Source organism: Melanerpes formicivorus, unplaced genomic scaffold, assembly GCF_026170545.1.
Source record: "Melanerpes formicivorus ecotype bairdi unplaced genomic scaffold, bMelFor1.0.p_v2 SCAF_27, whole genome shotgun sequence".
Lineage (NCBI taxonomy): Eukaryota > Metazoa > Chordata > Aves > Piciformes > Picidae > Melanerpes > Melanerpes formicivorus.
The window spans coordinates 564,963-590,965 of NW_027142379.1; the positions used below are offsets into that span (position 1 = coordinate 564,963).

At 52.0% G+C, this 26,003-nt stretch overlaps 1 protein-coding gene across 4 annotated transcripts in view; it reads left to right on the forward strand.

Annotated features, from left to right (window-relative positions):
* SEPTIN11 (septin 11) overlaps nucleotides 1-23,072 on the forward strand; it is a 54,393-nt gene extending 31,321 nt beyond the window's left edge. Inside the window, exons 4-11 of one of the 4 annotated variants that reach the window (XM_068153792.1) lie at nucleotides 1,528-1,714; nucleotides 3,516-3,677; nucleotides 5,308-5,404; nucleotides 7,400-7,568; nucleotides 12,023-12,155; nucleotides 13,027-13,214; nucleotides 15,407-15,469; nucleotides 17,029-18,628. In XM_068153792.1, the coding sequence (XP_068009893.1) occupies nucleotides 1,528-1,714; nucleotides 3,516-3,677; nucleotides 5,308-5,404; nucleotides 7,400-7,568; nucleotides 12,023-12,155; nucleotides 13,027-13,214; nucleotides 15,407-15,440 (970 nt within the window). In that variant the 3' untranslated portion in view covers nucleotides 15,441-15,469; nucleotides 17,029-18,628. Of the gene's footprint in view, nucleotides 1-1,527; nucleotides 1,715-3,515; nucleotides 3,678-5,307; nucleotides 5,405-7,399; nucleotides 7,569-12,022; nucleotides 12,156-13,026; nucleotides 13,215-15,181; nucleotides 15,383-15,406; nucleotides 15,470-17,028; nucleotides 18,629-21,411 lie in introns of those variants that run through there. The other 3 variants (XM_068153794.1, XM_068153793.1, XM_068153791.1) reach the window with 3 other exon arrangements.
* Nucleotides 23,073-26,003: the final 2,931 nt, after the last annotated feature.

The window sequence follows — 26,003 nt, forward strand, 5'->3', positions numbered from 1 at the left end:
GGAGCCATACCTGCCTCATTGCAGTCATCCCAGCTACCTCTGGAGTGGTGTTTGTGATCCTCTTCTCTGCACCTTGCCAAGGGATAGGCACACTGAACAAAAGCTGAGGGCACCTTAACATCAGAGCTCCCTCCAGGATCTCTGTTAGCATGGAGAGTGAGCAGGATCTGCTTCCTGTTCCATGAGGAAAACTGTAGACATGTCCAACAGCTTCCACGGTGATTGATTTCTGTACCCCCTCCTTCCTGCATGACACCAAACCCCAACTGTTGTCCCCATTTTGTGGCTCCTGCCCCTGACTAACACTGCAGAGCCCAATGGGTGAGGGGCACGTGCTGGCTGGAGGGATTGCTCTGCACCTCAGCCCCTGCCATATGCTCTGGGCAAGAACAAAAGCTTCTGGGAGGAGGAGCAGGTGCTGGGAGCAGGGATGCTTTGCAGCCTGTTACTGCCCAGTCACTTTGCATTTGCTCCAGCTGGCTGACAAGAGCCAGCAGTGCTGGTGGTGAAGGCCCTCCAGCTTCTCTCTTGGGCACTCAGAAAGAGGAGCAGTCACAGGCAGCAGGGCTTAGGGACAGCTTTTGTCTTCCTGCTGTGTCCCCACACATATGACTGTAGTGGGTGGGATTTTCCCTCTGCTCCTGGTTTGAGTCATAAAATCACACAATTGTTTGGGTGAGAAAAGCCATGTGAGATCACTGAGTCCAACCATCCACCTAACACCACTATGGCCACTAAAACATGTCCCCAGGTGCTGTGTCCACGTGTTTCTTGAACACCTCCAGGGGTGGGGACTCCACCACCTCCCTGGGCAGCCTGCTCCAATCCCTGACCACTCTTGCAGCAGAGACATTTTTCCTCATCTCCAGCCTAACCCTCCCCTGGCACAATGTCAAGCCATTCCCAGTCCTTTTTGTACTGTTTCCCCCCAGTGCATTCTCTAGTTATCTCCTGAGCTTTGCTTGCAAGCTTCAACTCCTGCAAGCTCCTTTTGTTCCTTTGTGACTCTCCCCTTTCTTTAAGATCACAAACAGGCTTTTGCACAAGCCATGGCAGGTGGTGGTGTCCTGTTTAAATTGCCTTCTATCAGGGAATTCTCAGGGACACTGGCAGAGCAGCAGCTCAGGCTTTGCTTGGAGAGACTGCAAAGCACCTTCTTTTGCAGGGCAGCAGCAGCCTTGTGTGGCTTCCATGCACCTGAAGTCCAGGCTCTGTGCCACTTTGTCTTGTTAATATGCCCTTTGCACACAGTGGAGAGACACTGGATAAGGAGGGGCAACAGGTTGGGCAGGAGGGGTCCTGAAAGCAACACCTGTTCCATAATGCACAGAAGAGCCATGAGTTGCCCAGAAATGTGGTTGAGGCCCCATCCCTGGAGACATTCAACATCAAACTTGATGGGGTGCTGAGCAAGCTGCTCTGGTTGGAGATGCTCCCTGCAGGGGGGTTGGACGAGACGAGCTCCAGCCCAGGGCATTCTGTGGTTCTGTGAGTGTCCCTCAGTGCCCTGTGGTTTTCTCTCCCCAGCTACAAGCCCATAGTAGAATACATCGATGCACAGTTTGAAGCCTACTTGCAGGAGGAGCTGAAGATCAAGCGGTCCCTGTTCAATTACCACGACACCCGAATCCACGCCTGCCTGTACTTCATTGCACCGACTGGGCACTCCCTCAAGTCCCTAGACTTGGTCACCATGAAGAAGCTTGACAGCAAGGTACTTACTGCTCATGTTATAAATGACATGGGGTGGGACTAGATGGCCTTCAGGGGTCCTTTCCAGCCCCAAGCATCCTGTGAAATCAGAGTTTGAGGTTGGGCTCTGCTGGCTCTGGCCCTCAGAGACGTGGTTGCCATCTCTGATTCACTTTGTCCATCAGGTTAATTAGGTTTTGGTACCAAACCTGAGTCAGTAAGCATGCATGAGATGAGAATTACATCAAAAGCACTTGAGGTCATCTTCCCAATCGATGCAAAACAAATCAAAATGCTGTGTTTGCATGCTCTGACTGCATCCAGCTAGACACGAGCAGTGATTTGATCTCCTGTTACTCTAACCATGAGCTGATAAAGAAGAATCTGAATAAATGCATTACTCACCATGTGCCTTCTCAGCTGCTCCCCTGACCAGCAAGAATGGGAACCAGGCTTGGTGTAAACCATGGAGTTTTCACCAGATGCCTGCCAGAAGATGCTGTCTCTTTTCTGGGGAAATTACCCAAGGGACAGATGTAAAACTTGAGGTTTTTAAACTAAGCTTCCTCTGTGCTTCTCTACATCATGATTTAAGCAATTCAAATCAGTCCACCTTGCACCTTTGGCTCACTGAATCCTGATTCTGCAGAAGATAAGTGATGACAGTGGCTCTTTTATTTCCCAGGGTGACCTATTGATTGGGGTTTATGCAGTGATGGAGAAGGATGCCTGCTCTGCTCCACTTAAAATAGGGTTATGGAGATTTACCCAAAGTGAGCTGATTGCCAAAAGGCAGAACATGAATGTCAAAGGGGGATTGCATAACTCCAGGCCATCCTCTAAGCAGAATTAAGAGGATTTTCAAGTACTGTAGTTAAAAGCCCTTCATATGGGTCAATATCATCAACATCATCTCTACAATTTCTTTCTGCTGTTGCAAGGAAAAGCCAAGTCCTGCAAGATCAGAAGGAGAAATTGCCCATCTTGAAGGGGGCAGGAAGGAAAAGAAAGCAGAATTCCTCCTCCTAATGTGTTCTTGTCCTCTCCCAGCAAAGCAGACACTTGTGCAGTGCCTCAGTCCACCCAGCTGCTCTGGGGGTACCAAGCTCCTGGATGATGTTGCTGTTTGCCATCCTACTGCCGGTGCTGCAAACAGCCTGTCCAGGGAAGGGTGGCAGCAGCTTACCTCTCAGCTCTGTGTTAACCTGGTGGATCCTCTCTTAGAGAGCAATCATCCCCAGTGCTGCAGTGGAGCAGTGTTTGGGAGCATGAGAGGGCATACAGGTGGAGGAAGCATGCTGGTGATAGTGTCAGCCCCTACCCTGTGTGAAGTGTGAATGCAGACCCCTCCAGTGGGGTTAACAGCAGCACTGCTGCCCACCCCTGATGATGAAACCAAGCAAAGAGCCATGAAAGGCTGCTAGGTCTGAGTGTGTCTCTTGCAGTGCTGCAGCCTGCTGTGGTGTGGAGCAGAGCCTGGATGGTAATTTCCTTTTCTTAATCTATGACAGCATTTCCTGACCAGCCAATTCGGATGAGGAGGGGAACACGACAGGAAGCAGCACGTTGCCAAATTGCATTTGACTTCTTTTTAAGGCCATCATCACTGCTGCCTGAAAATCCTGTGGTGCTGTCAGCAGCAGTCCTGGGGAAGGTCTTCTGCTGAGCTGGGTAGTGGCTGGTGGCACTTACAGGGCTGTTGCTGTGGGGTGCATGCTGCTCTGTCCTTTCCCAGTGACACAGCAGCACGTGCAGTCCTTCATCTGGAGGTGCTGTCTCTGTCTTGCAGTCCTTCATCTGGAGGTGCTGTCTCTGTCTTGCAGGTGAACATCATCCCCATCATTGCCAAGGCTGACACCATTGCCAAGAATGAGTTGCACAAGTTCAAGAGCAAAATCATGAGCGAGCTGGTCAGCAATGGTGTCCAGATCTACCAGTTCCCAACGGATGAAGAGACAGTGGCTGAGATCAATGCCACCATGAGTGTATGTTTGTTACCTTAGTTAGCATGGGCTCACCCCTGGTGCTAGGGCACATTGTACCATGATGCTTCTGGCTTTAAAACTGCAGTCTGAGCACAGGCTTTTGGAGCTGACATCCCTGTCACCCATGGGCTGCTTGGCCTGGAGTACTTCATTGTCTGACAGATGATTCTTTTCTGAGCACTTTTTTTTTCATCTCCTTCCCCTGGTGCAGGATTCCCATCTTGGGGAAGGAAGAGGATGGGAGGCAGGGCCCCAGCACAAGTCAGGGCAAAGGGCTGGGGTTTGGGTTTCCTGTCTCAAGCACCACTTGCTGCTTAGCAGGGGCTGATTCACTTCAGCCTTTGTTTTGTTTTCCGGTGGGAGTGAGGGCATCACTGGTGATGTTCCAGCTCTCAGCAGGGCCAGTGGCCATCAGCAGCAGGGGCTCTGGCTTCCATCTCCTTCCCTTCCTCCAGTGATGAGATTTGAGGGCAGACAGGGCTGGGGTGGGGCTTACAGGGAGAAACAGTTTGCCCCTCAATGTGCCTGAGAGCATCAGGGGAAGAACCTGAGCACAAGGTTTCTGACAGCAGCTTGCATCACAGCAGTGCTAACAGGGCCCTTGGGTGGCCTTAGTAGGGCACAGAACACTCAGGAGGACATGTCAAGCCCAAAGCAAGTGAAGAATGAAGTTATCTGCCTTTTTAGAGGGAGCAGAGGCAGCAAGGTGAAGCAATTTCCTTGCAACTTTTGAAGGCTTTGAAGAGTTTCCCTGCACCACTGTTTGAAGATGGGCAGTTGTCCCATCCAGCTGGATGTTGGCCTCTCTCAACACTACTGTGTTGCTTCTCTTCCCTGTCTGGTATTTTCTTGACAGCAAGAAGCTGGCAGAGAGAAGAGACAGAGCTCTGCCAGCGTGCAGTGTGTGTTTTGCTCTCTGCTGCAGCCTGGCTGCCAGGAAGCTCCTTTACCACTCAATCATCTTGTCTGCCCCTTAGCTCCTTCCCCTCCCAGCCAGCCTGTGGCCACAGCTTGCCCAGCAAGGCACCCACTCCCAGAGCTTGCACCCAGCCCTTTTGGATGCTAAGGCAGGGAGAGCACCACGGGGCAGAGAGAGGCCAGCTGCCCCCTGGCAGCAGCCACATTTCTGGGAGCAGATCCCAGATTGTCACCACCACACCCATGGAGGGACTGGGACAGTGACTCAGATGTGTCAGCCCAGGGCTGGGTCAGCCCCACTCTTCCCCTTGCTCACAGCTTTGCCCTCTTTAAGAGGAAGCTGTAGCAGTTGTTTCTAGCAGCAGAAACCCCCTGCATTTTTAGCCTGCCTTCCTTGGGAGGATGTACTTTATGTTCTCATTGTTGAGCAGTGAGTTTTCCTCTCTGTTCAAATTCAGTTCCAGTTTCCAAGATGCCTTGTGAAAAAATCTCTCTTGTCCTTTTAGGACTTCAGAATTTTTGGGCTGTAAGTTTGAGCAGGTTTCTCACCCAGGTTTCTTCGGTGCTCTTTCTGAAACATGAGGTGAATTGCAAGGGACTTTTAGCAACTTCAACCCAGCAAGGCTGCCACAGTAAACAGCTTTCTTCAGAAACAATCCCTGGCAAGGCAGCAAAGGAAATCCCTAACCTCATTGTCCCTTTCCTTTTGTAGGTCCACCTTCCTTTTGCTGTAGTTGGCAGCACTGAAGAAGTGAAGATTGGCAACAAGATGGCAAAAGCCAGGCAGTACCCCTGGGGTGTCGTGCAGGGTATGTTACTGGAAGCTCAAATAAGGCCTTGTCATCCTCTCTCAGCCTGATGAAAGCTGCTTTGATCTCTGGATGGTCCTTATCAAAATCTCTTTTGAGAAAGCAAGATCACAGCTCTAAGACTTCTCCTTAAAATCAAGACTCTGCAACCTAGATCTAAATGTGGAGGGGGTTTGGTGGGAGGGTGGTGATGACAAGCGAGGTGCTGCTTTGGGAGAGAGCAGGGTAGCATTGCTAGGAGATGGTAAACAAGTAGCTTGAAGAATGAAGATGGAAATCTCTGTTCTTTATGCTTTTGTGCCAGCAAAAAAGAATGGGCAGCAGGGAGGGCTTGGGCAGCAGGGAGGGCTTGGGCAGCAGGGAGGGCTTGGGCAGCTGAGTGGTTTGGTTTGGACCCTGCACAGAAGCCTGAATGCAAACATGCAGCTGAGGGATTTTCTGGGCAGGTTGGTAGGTGCTCTGCTTTTTCAGCTTGATGTGGGAGCACAACTAATTCAACACCTGGCTGCTTGGTGTGGCTTGTTCTGGTATCAGAAACTGGATGTGCAGCTCAAGTGTGAAACCCCCCAGAAAGTCTAACCAAGGGCAGACATGGGCTAGGGCTGTGTTTGCAACCCAGGATGTTGGAGACCCAGCTGGTCCTTGCCTTCCCAACCAGCACTGAGTAGTGCAGGGCTGAGATAACCATAGAGCTGTTGGGGTTGAAAGGGACCTTTGAGATCCAGCCACTCACCCAGAGCTCACAACCCCAGCACTGCTGGGAAGCTGCTGCCACTAAACCACATCCCTCAGCACCACCTCCATGACTCTTTTCCATCCCTCCAGGGATGGGGACTCCACCACCTCCCTGGGCAGCCTCTTCCAGTGCCAGAGAACCCTTGCTGGGAAGAAATTGTTCTGAATGTCCAACCTGAACCTCCCCTGGCACAGCTTGAGGCTGTTGAGATGGTGCAGGGCTGCTGTGTATTGAGTTGGGGAATGGCCCAGAAAGCCACAGGGAAATGTTCTCAGGGCAGTTCTGCAAAGCTCACTTGAGACTTTTCTCAGCAACACAAGCTCACAAGCTGACCCTGAGGCAGCTTCAGACTTGCTACTTCCAGTGTACAGCACAGGGTAGCACCAGGAGTAACCTGCTGCTAGGAAAGAAGCCTTGGACTTGACATGTATCCTGCTGTTCCCAGAAAACCAGGATCAGGTAGAGAAAGAGATTTAGCTGGGTACCAGAGTGGCTTTGAAGATCTGACCCTGAACTGCCCCTTTGCAGAGGCATCTGCTCTGGTCTGAAGGGGAGCAGCTGGAGTGCTTTGCTGTGTCCCTGGAGGCAGGCTCCAGAGCTGTCTGTTAGCAGCAGAGATGCCTGCTGCTTGCTGTTGCATCCTAAAGAGAGAACTTCTATCCCTTGTCTTCAAGGGTGCCCAGACCATTTGCTTGTGCTGCAGTGTGCAGCCTTCAGCCCACTGAACAGCTTGTGCACCCAGGGGCTGATGGTGACACACCACAGCCTGCTCAGAATAGAAGCTGTTCTGGGAAGCCACGTTCTGCTCCACGTGCTGCCTCCCTTTAATGCCAGGAGCAGGGGTTTAGGGCTCCTTGGTAAGCTCAGCTGGCATGGAAAGGGTGCAGCATCTCTGGTGGGGTCTGCTCATAACCTTTCCTGTCCCCACTGCTACTTGGTTCCTCACCTGGGCCCCTTTTGGGGATGTGGATTTAGAGTGGGAAGTGAAACCCTGTGTGCAGGTGGATCATCACCACCTTGCTGGTGCAGAAATGCATGGAGAGGCTGGAGCTCTGTGGCAGCAGGGAGATCTTGCAAGTGAAAGGCCTGGGACTGGTGCTTGTGCTGGAGCACGGTGGTTTCACCCCCGGTTCACCGAGGCATTAAGCTGCAGGCTGAAGAGCTCCAAGGCTTGCTGAACTGGGGCTCAGGTCCAGGGAAATGGGGAGACCTGGCTGCTGGGGTTAACATTCCCTGTGGATGCTCTGTCTGCATTGCAGTTGAAAATGAAAACCACTGTGACTTTGTGAAGCTGCGGGAGATGCTGATCCGAGTGAACATGGAGGACCTGAGGGAGCAGACACACACCAGGCACTACGAGCTCTACAGGCGCTGCAAGCTGGAGGAGATGGGCTTCAAGGACACAGACCCAGACAGCAAGCCCTTCAGGTGGGGAAGCAGCTCTGCACACCCAGAGAGGCTGGAGGGCTGGGGCTCTGATACTTGCTAGGGAGGGAATAGCTGTGGACACTTGGGGCAGCTGAGATCCAAAACGTGGCTGTGGAGGGAAAACCTCCTGCAATGCAATTTGTCCTCAGGGCCTAGGGCTTGTGCAGGGGAAGCAGAGGCAAATCCTGGGTGGCTGACAGCCAATTCTTTGTGCCATTCTCTGAGCATCTCTTGCTCTGCTGCATCAAATATGCACTGCTGACTCTCCCTCAGCTGTCCAGTCATGAGGGAAGCTTCGGCTCTTCTTCCTGCTGGCAGTACCATGAGCATCTTGGAGCCTTGAGTGAAGCTGCTGGTTAGCAAGCTTGTTAATCACTTCAGAAATCCCTCCTGATACAGTTTTCCCTTGGAGGAGGGTTTGAGGGTCAGGGTTTGAGATGGTCAGGTGCCCCCTTTCCTCCACTGCAGACTCAGCTGTCAGTCCCAAGTCAGGGCCACGTACAGTTGCTGGGCTTGAAAAGCAGAGCTGTATCTGTGCTGAGAGGGTGGCAACTTGTGTTAAGACATAACTGCTTCCTGAAGAGGAGATCCTGGGAGAGATGTCATTGTTGACTCCCTGAGAGCCTTTCACAGCTGCTGCAAGGTGTGCTGTGAAGAGGGTGCCGTGCTCTGATGCTTGAGGTTTGGCTCGTTCCTAAATGCAGAGTTTATGTTGTCTGACAGCTTTGTTGGTCTGAAGCCCATGCCATTAGCCAGGGACAACAGCTGTGTGGGAACTGGGAGGGAGTGTTTGTTTTCTGCTCTCATTTCCTGTTTCCCATTCCTCCCCAACTTCTCCCCAATAATTGCCTCAGCAGCATCCCACGCTCCCCTCTCTCCCAGAGGACAGCAGTCCCAGTTCAGTGAGCAGCACTGTGGGTTTAGCCCCAGCACCCATCCACGTGTCAGGAGTAGCTGTGCCCAACCCTGGGATGGCAGCTGTGCAGCCAGGGACATGGTTCATTTGTGGCCCTCAGCAGGGGAGAGCCAGGTGGGCTGCAGAGCAGGAGGAGGAGTGGGGGCTCTGTGTCCACGTGTCTGGGCAACAGCCCTCTGTGGTGAGCTGAGCGAGGGCTGCGCTGCGACACGGAGCCTTCAGGGCTTCATCTGGGACTTGCTGAGCTGATGCAGCTGCATTTCTTCTGCAGCACAGGAGCTCTGCCAGCATCAGTGGAGCCCAGTTCTGTTCCTAAGCCCAAGTGTGAAGCTTTATTGGATTTCCTTTCTGGAGAGCATGGCTTAAGATGGGCTCAGCCCTTCCCTTTGAGGAATCTGAGGAATTTCCATTGCTTCCTGTGCATGAGGCCTCTCTCTTGACCAAGCCATAAGTAGAAAGGAAATGAAAATGTACAGAATTCCTTCATCTGGAACATGCTGGTTCAGAACAGCTTGGTCTGGGTGCCTTCTCCCTCCAATAAACAAACAAACCCCATGATCCCAAGCTGTTTGGCTGAGGCTGATGGATATCTGAAAGGAGGGAGGCAGACAGCAGGGTTGGTTCTTCCTGCTCTTCCTTTTGACACCAGGGATCAAAAGCAGACCTTTGCCATGGGTCTGGACCCTGGGAGCCACAGGGACCACTGTACTTCAGCCAAGAGCAGGGAGTCTTCAGTAAATCCCAGGCTCAGTAGGGCAGAAGACCCCAGCAAACCTTAGGTGCTGTGTAGGTACTTGGGTGAGGTTTGAAAGGGAGAGGCTGGGGGGGTGGTTGTGAGACCCACCTTGCTGGCAGAGCCTCCACTGCCTCTCCAAGCTGCAGGGAGCACCAGTGCCCACTCCTGTAGGCATCTGTTCTGAAGTGGGGTCCTCTGTTGCAGAGAGACCCTTCTGCTGTCCCCTCTCTGTTGTGCACTGGTTCCTCTGTTGCTCTGAACAACTTACCCCAAAGATGTATTTTTTCCCTAAGTATTATTTCCAAGGGCTCCATTCAGTGTGTGGGGAGTCAAGTTACTCCTGTCATCTAGGTCCAGATGTTTATGCACTCATGGAGCACATTCCCTTGTCATCTTTGTCTGGGAGAAGCTGCAGGGATCCCAGCTGGTTTGGACTGCTGTTCCTTAGGGCTGGAAGCGTGTGTTTTCACATGCAGCCTGGAGCTGCTGGGCTGCTGTCTCTGAGAGCTTTGCTCCTCTGGAGGCTGGAGTCACTTCAGTAGAGAATTAAGCTTGCTGGCTGTAGGGTAGTGCTGGATTTTGAAGTCTACAACCCTAGAATTGTTTTGGTTCAAAAAGCCATCCAAGATTGAGTCCAACCATCAACCTACCACCACCATGGCCATTAAACTGTCTCCCAAAGTGCCATGGCCACAGGTTTCTTGAGCACTTCCAGGCATGGGACTCCAACACCTGCCTGGGCAGCCTGCTCCAATCCCTGACCACCCTTGCAGCAGACATTTTTCCCTTATCTCCAACCTAAGCTGCCTCTGGCAGAATTTCAGGTCATTGCCTCTCCTTCTATCACCTGAGACTAGGGAGAGGAGACCAACCTCTGCCTCACTGCAACCTCCTTTCAGGTAGTTGTAGAGGGCAATGAGCTCTCCCCTCAGCCTCCTCATCTCCAGACTGAACAACCCCACCTTCCCTCAGCTGCTCCTCCCCAGCCCTGATCCCCAGACCCTTCCCCAGCTTGTTTGCCTTTCTCTGCACATGCCCCAGCACCTCGCTGTCGTTCTTGGAGTGAACTTGAAGCTGGGATTAGCAGTGAATCTGGGACAATTTAACTCCTGGTAGCCTTGTCCTGCTTTTCCATCCCCTGGCATTGTGTTTTTGGACATGAGCTTTGCAGGAAGGTGTTTGCAGTGCTGGGTACAGTTAGCAGTGTGCAGAGCTTTCCCTTCCAGTCCCTGAGGCTCTGCTGCTCCCTAGGATAGGGTGTCACTAATTGCAGATTAAGCTTCACCGAGCACTGAGGCTAAGCTGCCCTCAGGCCTTCCCTAAGCTCCAGCCAAACCCTTCAGAAGGGTTGAAGAATTCAGCTCTGTGCCCACGGTCAGAGGATTAATTCCAAGCCTGAATTTTAGGGAGGTTTCAGTTTGAGTCTGCTGCTCTTTCTCTGCTGAGCTGTCTGGTGATGTAGTGAAGAATCCAAAGCTGCCTCTTGCCCTCTTCTCCCGTGAGAAGACTTCTTTTTTTGGTCCCTTTTGTTTGTATCCAATCAGCATGTTTGCTTCCATGTGTGGGGAGCTGGCATGGTCAGCTGGAACTGGGAATCCTCCAGTGCAAGAGCAGCTCTGGGCAGCCCATCTGTGGAGTGTCTGAGGAGGCAGCCAAAGTGCCTCTCCATTAGCAGCGTTAAACCCAACACTTGGGCTAGGCATCAGGAAGAAGCTCTTTACAATGAGGCTGATGAGACACTGGAATGGTTTGCCCAGAGATGTGGAGGCCCCAGCCCTGGAGACACTCAAGGTCAAACTTGTACCCTTGAGCAACCTGATCCAGTTGGAGATGTCCCTGCTCACTGCAGGGGGGATTGGACAAGATGACCTTTGAGGGTCCCTTCCAACCCAGAGCATTCTATGACTGCATGTTCCACTGGTTAATGTGTTCCTCCAGGGGCAGGGTGTCTGTAGGTTATCAGGGAAGTTTACATTGCAAAAAATGCATTTCCAGAGAACCATCTGGGGGGAAATAGTTCTCATTCCTACACTGTCAGTATGGCTGAGTAGCCAAATCCATTTAAGGAATGAAATGAAGAGGAATTTTGGCATCCAGGATCCCTGGGAGGCTCTGAAAATCTCAGAGGGTGCATGGACAATGTGTTTTATGTCCCAGATGGTTGCTGTGCTCTCAGTGCTGGGGAAATAAAGGCATGCCAAGCAGCAGAGGGGGGATAAAGGGCTGAAGGAGTCCAGTTACGTGGTCATTTGGAGGAGGAACACTGCTGCTTGTTCACAAAGGCTTAGCCTCCCTTGACAGCTAAAGGGGAAAGAGGTCTCCCAAGGTGGCCTTGCCTAAATGAAGCCTCTGATCTGAATCCATTAGCATTAAGCAGTGAAAATTCAGTTTTGCTGTGTCATGCTTGATGAACTCCCTAAAGCCAGGTGTCCCACCTGCCCTCCCACTGCTGGTCCTGAATCTCCTCAGTTCAAGTGCAAAACTGGGGGAAGTGAGGACACATCAGGAACCATGTGAGTAGCCAGGGAGTGCTGTAGATGCTTACCTAGTGGCTGTTGATTTTGGAGAGCAGTCACCCAGCCTGTAACTGATCCATAGCGTCCCCACCAGTGTGCTCCTTCTGTCCTAGCCAGCTCTCTCCCGCTGCTGCCACCTAGCAAACTTGGACTGGTTCTGCTGGAGGTGCTCATGTCCCTGTCACAGACCTCTGACGTTTTGTGATGTCACCAGGGGCTGGAAATTCATGACTCTACTTGAAACACAGCTCTGACTGCTTGACTTCTTTCTGTTTTTTTTTAACAGTCTCCAAGAGACTTATGAAGCAAAGAGGAACGAATTCCTGGGTGAACTCCAGAAGAAGGAGGATGAAATGAGGCAGATGTTTGTCATGCGAGTGAAGGAGAAGGAAGCAGAGCTGAAGGAAGCAGAGAAAGATGTGAGTAGACTGTAAGGAGAAGGAAGCAGAGGAAGATGTGAGTAGACTGTAAGGAGAAGGAAGCAGAGGAAGATGTGAGTAGACTGTAAGGAGAAGGAAGCAGAGGAAGATGTGAGTAGACTGTAAGGAGAAGGAAGCAGAGGAAGATGTGAGTAGACTGTAGGGAGAAGGAAGCAGAGGAAGATGTGAGTAGACTGTAGGGAGAAGGAAGCAGAGGAAGATGTGAGTAGACTGTAGGGAGAAGGAAGCAGAGGAAGATGTGAGTAGACTGTAGGGAGAAGGAAGCAGAGGAAGATGTGAGTAGACTGTAGGGAGAAGGAAGCAGAGGAAGATGTGAGTAGACTGTAACTTGGGTGGGAGGATTTCAGCTGGGACTTTTCCAAGAGAGCCTGAAGGAGGTGAGCATCCACCTCACAAAGCCCACAGAGGTGCTTGCTGCACATCAAGAGCTGCAAAAGGCAAGTGTGAGCTCAGTTCCCAGTCCTGCCTTGGGCTTGCCCATCACGCAAGTCCTCTGACACTTTTCTGTGCCTCTGAAATAGAACAGGAGCATTCCCTGCTTGAGGACAGCTGGAGGAGGATACATGCCATGGCCACGTTTCTTGCTTTGCACGAGAGAGTCCCTAGGTGCAAAACAATGAGGCATGGAACATGGAGGCTTGGAAGTGTCCAGAGACCTGTTGTATTCCTTCAGCAACCTAAATTCCCACCATCTGTGTGTGTCAATTGCAGGGCTGTTCACACAAAGTACTTGGCACAGGCCAGTGACTTGTTAGTGATGCAGCAGAGCCACTTCAGGCATCATTACCAGGGATGGGGATGAAACTTCCAGCCTCTTCCCATCCAATTCTCATTGTCTCTGTCCTGGCAGCTTCATGAAAAGTTTGACCATCTAAAGAGGACTCACCAAGAAGAGAAGAAAAAAGTGGAAGACAAAAAGAAGGAACTTGAGGAAGAGCTGAACAACTTTCAGAAGAAGAAGGCAGCAGCTCAGCTACTACAGTCACAGGCTCAGCAGGCAGGTTCCCAACAAACCAAGAAAGACAAGGACAAGAAAAAGTAAGCTGGTGTCACCCACCTCCTTTGTAGGGTTTGTTACAGTTTGGGAGGTTGTTTTCTCTTTCTTGCTGCATGTCTGTATTTGCTTTTCCCCACTGCCAGACTGGAAACTGGGCTTTTATCAGCCTGATCAAATAAAGTATTTTTTTCTAAAGGGTGGGCCAGGGACATGATCTTAATTGTTCTCCAGAAGACTGCCTTCTGCTTTGATGTCACAGTCTGACTGCTATGGGAGAGCAATGGGATGGTGAAAGTTTGATCTGTGATCCATCCAGCATCTTCCAGAACAGCTCTGGGATGTACTGCACCCAGATTGATCTGCCTGAGCTAGAATTGCTAATGGGCTCTCTACCTGCCCTTCCTTTCTTCCCAGAGCAGTTTCTGGCTCCTATCCCTTAAGGTTCTAGTTGGAAGTAGAAGCAGATCAGAACCCAAACCCACCATGTTATTTTGACATGGGAAATGCTGGTGCCTAAAGTGGAGGCTTGGAAGCTTCAAAAAAGACAAAGAAAAGAACTTTTGGGTTCATTTTCTTCAAACCCAAACTCTCATGGTACCATAATTGCAGGCAGAGGGCATTTGTGGTGGGATCAAGTCGACATAAGCTAACCCCCCCACACCTTTTGGTGAGAATAAGGGCACTGTTTTATACTGTTTCATCTTTGTCTGCTGGGGCTATAGCCCTGCAGCCTCCAGCAGTTTAGCAGGCACTGAGGGTACCTGTGAACAGAGTCTGTCACTATTTAGAGGTGGGATTTCCAGATGTCCTCAGTATTGACCTAACTCTGCTTCAACTGAAACTCCACTGAACACTGCCATTGACTTGAGCTCAGAGTTAAGTCACTGCAGAGCTCTGCTGGAAACCTCAAGCTCTAGATGGGTCCAAATTGGTGGAACCTCCTCCTTGCAGCTTTGATTAGGAGATCCCTATTTATGAGACAATCCTGGCTACTTCTCCCTGCTTGAACAACACAAGATCCTCTTAGGTGTGATGTGCAGAGTGAAGCCAGGCACACTTTGCAGAGGTGGACTGTGTGTGGCTGGTTTGTGCAGCACAACAGGTCAGGTTTCCATGACAGAGGCTGCTCTCAGGCCTCCTGGCACAATCTCCTTGGCTTTTTCTATATCTAGCAAGGGGATGCTCATGCAGGTCCTTCCTGGGCTCTCTGGCCACACTGCACTAGTTGCTAACTGCAGTTGGGAGAGGTGTAATGATGGTGAGGCAGCAAATCTCCCTGGAAAACACTTCTTTAACCTCCCCCCATCTCCCAACCCCAGCCAACAGCAACATGCTTCTGACAGCTGTAGCAAAGGGCTGGGTTCCTTCTGGCAGCCACCTGCTGGACTAGCACTGAGCTGGCCTGGGAAAGCCAAGCTGCTGGCAGGGATGTGCTCCAGACCCTTCTCTTCCTTGCTGACCAATGAACTGAAACCAGGTGTGAGCTGTCCTGCAGCCTGCAGGAGTCTGCTGTGCTGCCCATATACCCATGTCCTCCTGTCCTTTGGGAAGCTCTGCTGGCACTCTCTGCATGTCCCCTGTCTCTGCTGCTGGTTCCTTGCCTGCTACTTGTTGCTTTTGCCCCTGGCTTCCCCAGGGGAGGTGGGGAGGATCTCAGCCTGGTTTCTCAGCTGATGTAACTTGATGATGTAGCTCCTGTGGAGCCATGCTGCTTCATGCCAGCTGGGAACCTGGCCTGGGGTGCCTGTTGAGATACACTGAGTGCTTGTGTGCTGCATGCTCTGCTGGGGTAGAGTGGTCATGTAGAGGCTCAGCAGTGCCATGCTGCACTGCAGGAACACCACCTGTGGGCAGCTGAGGCCCATGCATGCTGGAATACCCTTCTGCCACAATGCCTCTCAGTAGGATAGGCTGAGACATTGGTCTTTTCCCAGCTGAGAGTTCAGGCATGGCAAGCCATTCCTTGAAAAGAAGATTTTGAAGACCCTTTTTCTTGTCTCTCACACAGAGTTGGCAGCTTAATATCTGAGAACTCTGGAGTCAGTTGTGGTTTTCACCCCTTGGGTCTGAGACCAGTGCAGTATAGAACGGTCTGAGGAGCTGAGTGACTTCTGCTAGGTGCTGTCTGCTGCTGTGGAGTTGGCTGGCACAGGTGCAGCGTGGTGGGTGTGAGGCAGGGGTGTTTCCAGGCACCAGGACAAACACAGTGTCTGCTTTGCTGCTGCATTCACAGAAACCCACTCGTGAGGAACGTGCACTTCTTGTAGTGTCTCCTTTCAGTGTGGCTCCACACCAGGTGCTGTAACTGCTTCAACTCTTCGTAGTGTCTGAGTTACTAACAGAGGCTTGAGAGGGGAATGCTGATGCTCCAGCCTTGTAGCACACCTTGGGCTTCCTAAAGGCTTTACCTTCCTCCTTGTGCTCTAACCAAAAGCTGCAGGTTCTTTAGGTAAGGCTCTCCCCCTCTCCCTGCTGACAGGCACTGCGGGGCTCTTGCGCAGGTGCCAGAGGATATCCTTGCCGTGCACGGTCCTGGTAGCCCCCCAGAATGTCACTCCTGGGAATGCTGCTTTCTCAGGGTGGGAGCAGAATTCTCCAACTGGGACAACAGAGACTTCCTGCTGTGCTGTGCAAGCCAGAGGGAAGGATGGGGGCAAAATCTGCTGCTGGCTGAACTCCTTGAGGGAGAGCTTGGCCCTCTTGATACCCAGACAGTTCCTGTGGGAACAGGTTGTCTCTGTTCCCTTTTCTTTAAGCAATCCAGATTCCTTTAAGCAATCAGATTCCAGGAGTTGCTGTGCTTGGAATCTAAACTTGTTGCAGCTGATGGCAGAACTGTGCTGTTCTCAGGACAGCACGTCTGCATGCCTCAGGCATTTGGGTGGCTGGAGTACAGACACCTACTCAAACCCTTTCCTGCTTGGGGGCTAAGTGTGCTTCTTGAGTCCCTGCTGTAGCTCTGGGGTGGGACTGTGCTTCAAACCTGAACCATCTGCAGATGGTTCCTGGCAAAACCAACTAGAAGCAGCAAATAGCCTTCTGGTGCTTGCCTGTTGTTTGGTAGATGGCCACATGCATGCCTCAGCACATGCTGTTGTGTTACTTGCTCACCCTCAAACCCCCCCCCCAGGAGCTGGGACCATCTGTCAGGGCTCTGTTTCTGTTGATTTCAAAAGCAGATGAAAATTCTCTTTTTTTTCCAGTTCCCTTTCTACACACCAGCTTCCAGTCCAATGGGACTGACTGCTGTGCTTGGTCCCAAAGCAGTCCCTGAGCTGACTGACTGCTGTGCTTGGTCCCAAAGCAGCCCCTGAGCCCTAGCACAGCTACAATCTGAGCTGCAACACAAATGATGTCAGAGCCTGGCCCAACACCCTGCAGAGAGAGGGCTTTGCCTGAAGGCTCTGACTCAGGTCTGCAAGCTGAAGTGCCCAGGGCTGAGATACCTGAGTTTGGGTAAAGCTAAACTAAGCACAGAGCCTTCTCCAGGAGCACCTCTCTGAGGTGCCCCAAGCTGGGCACCTCCAACCACACCTCCTAGCCAAGCACAGGCTGAAAAGCTGAGGCTTAAAGGCACCACCTTGGCTAACTTTGTGGTTGGTTGGTCGCTGCTGCTGCTGCCCCTCAGGTTTCTTTTTGCTTGTCAGGGGCTGGAGTAGAGCCCAGCCTCAAGGGTTAATTCCTTTGGACTGCCATCACCCCCCTGCATGCCCAGCCAGCAGAGCAGGTTGCTGGTGTTGGTTCTCTCAGCTGCCTTTTCATTTGGGGTTTATTTTTCCTATTTTGAGTTCAAGTATTGCTAACTCTTTTTTTGTTGTTTATTTGTTCTTCTTGTTGTTTTTTTTTAACTTGCAGTGCAAGCTTCACATAAAGCCTGGCAAGCCAAGGATGTTCCTGCATTCACCTGCTTTTGCAGTAATGTGTCTCTGCCATCTGTTTTCTTTCCTTTTAGTCTCTTTTTTTCCCCCCCCTTTTTTTTCCTCCATTTTTTAACACAAATAACTATTAACTCACCTAATAACATAGTGGGAGCAAGAAGGGAGAAGGATTGGGTGCAGGACTCTATGCAACTGGAAGCTCCAGGGTGGGGAAGGAGCAAGGTGATGATCCCATGGGTTTTCCCCTCATCAAAACCAGCAGCAGGAAATCATTCTTGGCCCCAAAGTGGAACTGAGAGTCAGGGCTGGATGTCAGCAGCTCGGGTGAGCGTTGTTGACTGGTTCAGGTCCTTGGTGCTGGTGGCCTATCCAGCTCTGGGAGAGCTGGCTGCAGTGTCCCCTGTGCTGAAGGCTCCACAGAAACCAGCCTTGGGGAATTCCTGCTGCCCAGGGATCACAGACCCTGGGTTTAACCCAGCCCCTGCTCCTTCTGATGTTAGAGCAACTGGAGTCCCACTGCTGGGGGGGGGGGGAGGCTGTGTGTGTAGATAACCACAGTTGTCACTGACCTTGCATGCCATTACATTTGCATGATGTTTTTATTAGCTCCTGGGTTCCTTGCCTGCCTTGATCCCAGTGGTTGGCTTGGGGTGGTTGTCACCTGCTGGCCTGTCTTTGCAGCCACCCCTCCAGCTCAGGCCAGCAGCTACCTGCCGAATGCTGCGGTGGGAGCCGAGCGGCACTGCAGGTGCTGGGAGCAGCACCACTTCTCACTGCCCCTTCCATCTGTTACCTGCCTGGCCATGACCATTGAAACCTCACTTCAAAGAGCACCTGGTCTCCAGTGTGCATGATCTGAGCAGCCCATATGGAATCAAAAGCCTGGGTGGGGTGGAAGATATCCTTCAGAGGCCTCTTAGAGCTTTTTGGGGAGGATGCCTACACACACCTAGACAGGCTTGCAAAGCTGCAGAGTCCAGAATTTCACAGCAAGGCAGAGAGGGGGCCTGGACCTTGTGCTCCCCACCAGCCCTCCTGCACCAGGGACAATGCCCTTTGAGCATGCAAAGGAGATGTAGCAGAACCAGCCCTCGTGGTGTGGAGATGAGTCTGATCAATGTCTTTTCTACACCATTGCTTTTTTGGACAGAGTCTTTCCCATCCTTCTCAAGAAGTGGCAAGCCATGCTTACCCTGTGCCTTATGCATTTCTTTCTCTTCTGCTGATGCCCAGCCAGCGTTCCACTCCTCCTAGCTAGGTAGTCTCCTCTTCCTTTCCTTAAAAACCACTCTTCCTACCCAAGCCTCACACCCTGCAGTTCTTATTTCTGGAATGAAATGTCTTGTCTCTCTGGGAGAGGGGAGGGAAAGACCAAACCCAAAAGGCAGAATGATCATCTCTGAAGTGTTGAACTGGGGAGTGTGTTTGGGGATTGTCTTGCTTTTTAACCCTCCCTGCTTGAACATGGCTTTGGGAAGAGAATATCTAAATGTCATGTGTTGGACAGACAGCAAAACCTGACTGATTGGAGATGAAAAAAGCTGGAAATAAAACAGTTGAGCCTTTTCTTCCCTTTTTTTGTTGTTGGGTTTGTGTTGTTTGGGCTGGTTTTGGTGGTGGTTTGTTGTGTTGTTGGGGTTTTTTTTCTCCATCACACCTCCTGGCTCTTCCCAACCATGATGCACATCTTGTCAGGATAAATAGGTTTGCTAGGAAAAACTCAGCTGGTTCTTGAGGCTTCTGGCAAAGCCAGCTCCTTAAATCTCGAGCTGTCAAGGAAGAAGCTTGGGTTTTGGCAGGAGGTTTTCACAGCCACATCATCCTGCACATCACTGAGTGCTTGTGGCAGATTGCTTTGCTTCAGCTGTCTCTGTGCATGTCCTCCTCCTAATTACCAGCAGCTGGTGCCAAGAAGGAAACTTCGTTTTCACGTTTCTTTGTCCTGCTTCATTTAACAGCCCTTGGAGGTACGTTTGCTAGGGGAAGTCAGCTGAGTCCAGCTACTCTCTGCCATTCCTTTGGACAGAAAGCTGAGGCCAAGTGCATTCATGTGTTCTTGATTGAGTTGCTTTCTCCAGCAAAAAAACAAACTCTTCTGGAGAAGCTGGGAATAAGCCAGAAACTTGTGCAAGTTAAAGGTACTGGTTTGGGTTTTCTTGCCAAAGGAGATGTTGATAACTCTCCCCTTAACCCCCTAGGCCATGGTTAGCTTATTGCTGATGCTGCACTTCTTGTCTTTCCTTTATGCCTTTTTTCCCAGCATGGAGTGAATTATGGACTCCAATCTAGCTGGTGTGCTTTCACCTTTGCATGTGAGTAGAGCAGTAAGAGAGCTCACCCTTCCTGCCTCACTGCTGATAGGAAACCAGCTGTGTTTGGCTGGGGGGAGGCTGGCTTTTGAGTCCACTTCTTTACAAGTGGCATGGTTCACCCAGCATCACACCTCTGCAGTAACCTGCTTTTGCTGAGATGGTGGAGAAGGAGCCACAGGGAGCACAGCATCCAGTTCCTAAAGCAGCCCACCACAGCTGCTCTGCAAGCCAGCTGGTGAAGCTGTGACGGGGTTGCATGGGCAGACACCCTGCTTGAGAGGCACTGCAGCCTTCCCTGTGCATGGCACAGTGACCACAGCTGGCTGATAATGCTGCATGGTCCTCACAGGTGGGTTTCAGAGCCTACAATAATATAAAAAAGGCAGGAAAACTCACTGAAACACATCTCTGGGATGCTGGTGCCCCCAGGGCACAAAACACCTCCTCAGAATGGAAAAACAGCCCAAATCCAGCTCACTGAGAGCAGCCATGATTGCTCTGTAGAGGTGGGCAGGTGTGTGTCCAGCAGTCAGCCAGAGGGGTGGAGATGAGCAAAGGTTTGGGCTCCCAAACCTCACTGGGGCTGCCTGGCTCCTTTCTGGGAGGGCAGAAGGTGCCCTTTGAACCTATGGCTGTTAGCTGCATGCACCAAATGGTGCTGCTGGGGAGGGGAGCGAGCAGTGACCCAGCCTGGGCTGCTTTACAGCCTGGAAATAGCAATTCCTGTCAGCTGCCCACCCCCTTTGTGTGCTTCTGACAGCCTGAAATCCCCTCCAGGAGCTCGGTGTCTCTTGAAGTGTCTCTGTTCAACAAGCCTGGTGTTGCTCCAGGTAGTCTCATCCTGCTTCTCCTCAAAGGTCCAGGGGAGAATGGAGATGGCTTTTTTGTGTGTGATCAGACCAGAGCTGTCCATTGCAATCCAGTTGCCCTTCCCAGGTGGTGTTAAAGCCTGGGTGTGTTCATCCCTTCTCCAAGCACCCTGGTTGCATTTGCAGCGTGTGACTTCCATCAGCACGGAGCTGCACAAAGACAAAGGGCTGCGTTTGGCTTTTCTTTCTTTTAACTGACAGAGAATAAAGCTATGAACAGCAGTAGAAATGTTGTATCTGTACACACTCTAAACCTCCTGATTGCCTTAAACCATAGGTGTAGTACTTTCCTACCTTGCTATTGGAAAATCCCCCCCACACACACTGTTTGTAACTGAATGCCTCTGTACCCCCTGTGCAGTGTTGATGCCAACCCTCTGTATGCCTCTGGCAGATGTTGTCACTTTATCTGATGTGAAAATGTTTGGGGAGGATTGAATTACAGATGGCATCATCACCCTTCTAGCATCAGCTCAGCTCTTCCTTGCCCATGCTGTAGGTCCCTTGTACAAAGAGTGCCAGTGCTTGAAGAGGGGAGAGGAAATACACTTTTTACCCAAATGCTTTGGTCTTCACCTGGCCTTTGTGACTTCTTGGTTTTGCTGTTTTGGGAGGCTGTGACAGGAAGGGTTGAGAGCGTTGTGAGGATTCCCAGCAGGTGGTTTTGTGCCTTTGAGGTGCCTCTGTAGGTTTGTGCTGCTGTTTGTTCTGTTGCTTTTTGTGGTGGTTGTGAGCTTGCCCTCCACGTCGGACGGTGTCTTCAATCATGGAATCATTAAGGTTGGAGAAGGCCTCCAAGATCATCAACTCAGCACCTCCATGACTGCTAGACCATGTCCTGAAGTGCCATGTCTACTTGTTCCTTGAACACCTCCAGGGATGGGGCCTCCACCACCTCCCTGGGCAGCCTGTTCCAATCCCTGACTGCCCTTGCAGCAAAGGAATCGTTCCTGATCTCTAACCCTTCCCTGGTGCAGCCTGAGGTCATTTCCTCTTGTCCTGTTGTTAGCTACGTGGAGAGGTGCAGTTGGTTTGTACACCACCTCCTCAGTGCACTCCTCCCTTCATGAATCACTTCCTTTAAGATGTTATTCCTCATTTTTGTTTCCTCTCTCCCTTTCTCATTTCAATTCTGAACCTCTGTTTCTTTTCTTTTCTGTTTTTCTCTTTTCTCTGTAGCTTCTTCTTTATGTAGCCACCATCCTGCCAGAGCCCCCACACCCTCTCTCTCCCAGTGGACAGCAGGGCACTGGAAGAGCCTGCTGCTCCGGGCAGCCCTGGCAGGAGAAGAGCCATCTCATTCTTCCATCACTCTCCTCCCCTTTGTGTCTGTCACCCCGCGGGTGCGCTGTGCTGTCTGTCTGCGCGTCTGTCGGCTCCCAGAGGTCACCGAGGGAACGGCTGCAGGAGGGACCTTGGCTGTGCCATCCCTCCCTCCCCGTTGCCTTTTGCCGTGTTGTGATGACAAATCCAGCCGCAGACTGAGGGTGAGGGCGAGTGCACGGCTGGACGACTTCATTTCTGCCTCTAAAGATGACATCTGGCCACTTGGGACACCACAGCTCCATCACAAGTGTGGCCTCTGCTCCTCTGATGGGCTGAGAGCAAGTCCTCAGAGCTGGGGGACTTCTCAGCGTGCAGCTGTGTGGAGGTGGCTGATGTGTTGGTGGAGCCTCTTCTGGACTCTCAAGGCCTTACTTTCATAGAACAATAGAATGGTTTGGGTCAGAAGGGACCTTAAAGATCATCCAGGTCCACCTCCTTGCCATGGGCAGGGACGCCTCACCCTAGACCCAGCTGCTCAAGGTCTCACCCAACCTGGCCTTGGATGGGAGGGGGCATCCACAACCTCCCTGGGCAACCAATGAACACAATTTTCAGGTTAATTTACCTCTTTATGAGAAACAAAGAAAGTGTTTTCTCTTGTCCAGCTGGGCCTGCACTTGGATTGAGGGCTTTGGTTTAGCCTCCTGGAGCCCAGTTAGCAAATAGCATTGTTGCTCGTTAAGGATGCTGAGTGCAGGGCTGCTGCTCAACTTTCTGACTGGCTGACTTTGGAAGCAAATTCAGTCACAAAGCTTGAGAGGTGCCAAAGGCATTGTCTGAAGGTAAAAACAAAGCTGCTCAGCTTGGTGTGTGGTGACCTCCAGCTGGTTTGGGATGGAAGGATGCAGCCTGCTCCTCTTTGGATGTTCTCCAGCTGAGGTGATGCACTTGCCTTTGTTTTAACCGACTACTAGTGATCTGTTGTTCTCACCTGTGAACTCTTAATCAAAGAATTCACCTCCTCCAAGCTGCTGTGGGAGAAGGACTGTTAAATCATCCAGGGTTTGCCTCCTCCAACCTGGGTGTGAAGCACAAGCTGCTGAGACCTGCTGGGTTTCTTTCAGCAGCACAAAAGTTTTCAGGGCTGGATCACTGGGAGCTCACTCCAGCCAGGTGCCTGCTGTTCTGAAGTGGGAGAAAAAACTCTGTGTCCTGGAAACCTTTTTCAGCCAAGTGACTTTCTAGAGACACTTGGGAAGGTGATTGACTGTTGGCCTTGTGCATGTGCTGGAGCAACCTACCTGGGAACTGCTGCAGGGATCTGAGGATTTGCACAAATGTAGCTTAGCACAGAATTTGCAGTAATACCAAAAATGGAGCCTGCTCTGCAGGCTTCAGTGGTCTCAGGTGATAGCTGCTGGGGGCTCTGCTCGCCAGCCACCAGTGCTTGCAACAAGAGAGCCCAGATCTGAAGAACTCAGGCTCAACCTTCTGAGGACAAACAAGGTAGCTGGTTCCTCATGGGTTGAGGCCTGGAGGGTGCTGCTGGATTAAACCTTAGCTGTGTGAATTCTTTTCTTACTCTGCAGAACTCTGGGTGCTTTGTGAGCTGGGAGCAAGCAGCACCACTTGCAGGAGGGAGTCCTGTCCCTTCTGAGAGGGCTCAACAGGCCACCCATCCCTGGCTTTGCTGTGCCCCCTTTCTGCAACTCCATACATGGGAGTCTTCAACTTGCCAAAACACCCTGCTGGTTACTTGTTCAGAGGCCATCCCACCCAGGTGGCTCCTGCAGCATCCTGCATGGTCAGACCTTTCCCAGGGCCACTTTTCTGGGGACAGGGAATTCTCTCCTTGTGTTTCTCTCATTCCTTGGACTTTTGTGGGGTGTTTCCATACAAAAATTGCAGTATGGGTTGATCTGGTGCTAGGATTCCAGCCTGTCAAGCTCCAGCCCTGGGCTGGGGACCCAGGCTCAGTTGTGGCATGCTCTACTGCACAAAAGCTGGGTGGCAGTGAGGTGTTTTAATCTGGCAGCTAGAGAGGATTTCAAGTGCTGCTAACCCCTGCCCTTACCCACGCGGTGTGCCCCAGGGCTCTGAAATCCTGGGTGTGACTTCTTAGTCATGCCCAAATCTGCAGCAGCACTGAGGTATCCTGAGGGACCCCTGCCTGCTGGGTCAGCCCTGGGCTTTTCAAGCAGCTCTTGAGCCCTTCTTTTTTAGGGCATTTCTTCTGCCCTTTGCAAGTGCTGGGCTGTCCCTGGAGGTTGTTCTTCATCAGCTGGAGGGGCTCAGCAAGAGGTGACCCACCAGCAGTGCTGCTGTGTCTCAAGGCTGGGAAGAAGGACAACCCCCTTGTTGTTGGCTGACTTTCAAGTTCCCAAGATGTGTTTTGTGACGCTTTCTGTAAGAGAAGGAGATCAGCACAACCCAAAGCCCAACGCTCACCCAAACTGCCTTTATTTTGCAGCTCTAGTTTTGCTGTGCTGGTGTCTTGAGTCCCGCATGCAGCTCTGGACTTCATATCTCCAGAAGGACATAGTGGAGGTAGAGAAGGGCACTAAATGATAAATGAGAAGGAGCAGCAGCCAGCCAGGTGAGACCACAAAGGCTTGGAGGCCGCAGCCTGGAGAGGGAAAGGCTGAGAGATGAGAGCAGCCCTGCTGTGAGCTGGAGGTTGCAGCAGATGTCCTCTAGAGGTCCCTGCAGCCCCAATTTATTCCTGATGCTGTGTCAAAGTCCCCAAGTTATGATGGTGACCTGCTCCTTACAGCATCATCACAGCTAGATCTAGAGGGAAAGCTGCCTCACAGCCTTTGCAGAGGACTTCGGGAGTTGCTCATCCCAGCTTGCCGAGGCAGGAGGTTTGGGGCTTTAATGGGTGTTGCTGAAAGGCAAAGTCATGGGGAACAGAGTCCTAAGGGATTCTAAGGATGAACATCCATAATCTGGTGGTGGTGGTTGCTGGGGCAGAGAGAAGAGAGCAGAAAGCAGAGATGGGCATTGCAGATGCTGCTGGCAGTGACACGGGTGGGACATGGGGCTGAGCTGAGGCAGCACTGTGGAGGCTCTCCCACAGCCTGGGATGGGGAAGGGACAGGGATGTGCCCCTTGGCTCACCTCCTCTGGGGCAGGCAGCTGTTGGGGGAGTCAGCACGGAAAGGGGACAGCAGTGTGAAACCTGTCCTTGGCCAGGCCAAAGAGGTCATTTGTCACCTGCTGTCACCAAATGCCTCCAGCTGGTGTAAGAGGAACACTTCCAGGCTGGTCCCCCAGGGTAAGGGGGGGTGAAGGAGATGTATCAGTGTCTGTGCTCTGGTTCCTTCTGGGAAGCACCGGGGTGCTGTGGAGCTTGGGGGAGTGCCACATGAATATGAGGAGTCCTGGACGTGAGGGTACCCTGTGGGTACCAGAGAGCCCTAGCAGCACTCCAGGCCAGTCCTGTGTGCCAGGAGCAGCAACAGCGGAGAGCTCAGTGCTGTGGCAGCAAGGTGGTGAGTGGGGGCCACACTTGGACTGTGTCATCACCTGGGGCTTTTTGTGAGGAGGAAAGGTGGGAAGTGGGAAATGGATTTTCCCTCTGGCAGTGCAGGTTATCTCCAAACCAGCTGGACCTGGATGCCTGGGGAAGCCTTCCTGGGACATGCCTCACTTCCAGGCAGGGCTGTCTTTGGGCATCACTTTTTCAGTCACCAAATCAGTGCAGCCAGCAACGCACACCTGGGCTCCCCAGGCCCCTCACTGGCCCCAGCAGGCCTCTGGGACACAGGTGGCCACAGCACCAGCAGAGCTGCAAAGCTGAAAACCACCTTATGACACTGCTGTGGTCCTCCAAGGGGGCCTGTGTGCCAGCCTTGGCTTCCTAGAGCCAGGCTGGCTGGTCCTCAGAACAGGAGGGTTGCACTGCTGTGCCAAGGCTGGTTGGGTTTGCCCCAGGGCTCCCAGCAGAGCAGAGCACCTGGGACGTGGGTGGGTTTGAGGTCAGTCCTTCTGTACTCTGCTGTCTCCCTGCACCTCCATCGTCAAGTCCAGGCAGTGCACTGGCAGTTGCAGTTTGACCTTTGCCTTTTGTATCTGGAAGAGCAAAAGGCAGCAGGATGCTGCTGGGCAATGTAAGCCAGAGCTGGCCCACAGGTATCCTGGGGCCTTGGAGAGGACATCCTGGCAGCAGGACTCCACAGAGGTAGGTCTGTCAAACCAGGCCAGGTTTCCTCTGCCTGGCCCTTGCTTTGGGTGAAGCTGCTGTTACCCAGGCAGAAGAGGGTTGGTGTGGGGTTGTTCACAGTGAAATGGACTAAAAAGGCTCCAGCTGGGGCTGGGGAGTGCCTGTGTGGCTGGCCCTCAGGAGCATGAAAACTCCTCTGACAGCCAGTGAGGTTCTGAGCACCAGGGGCTAAAGCTGGCACTGCTGTAGGGATGAGCTGACAGCACTCCAGCTGCCCAGCACCCCAACAGCAGCTTCCTCACAGCCCCCAGGTGTGACAAGCAGAGAGCAGGACCCAGGC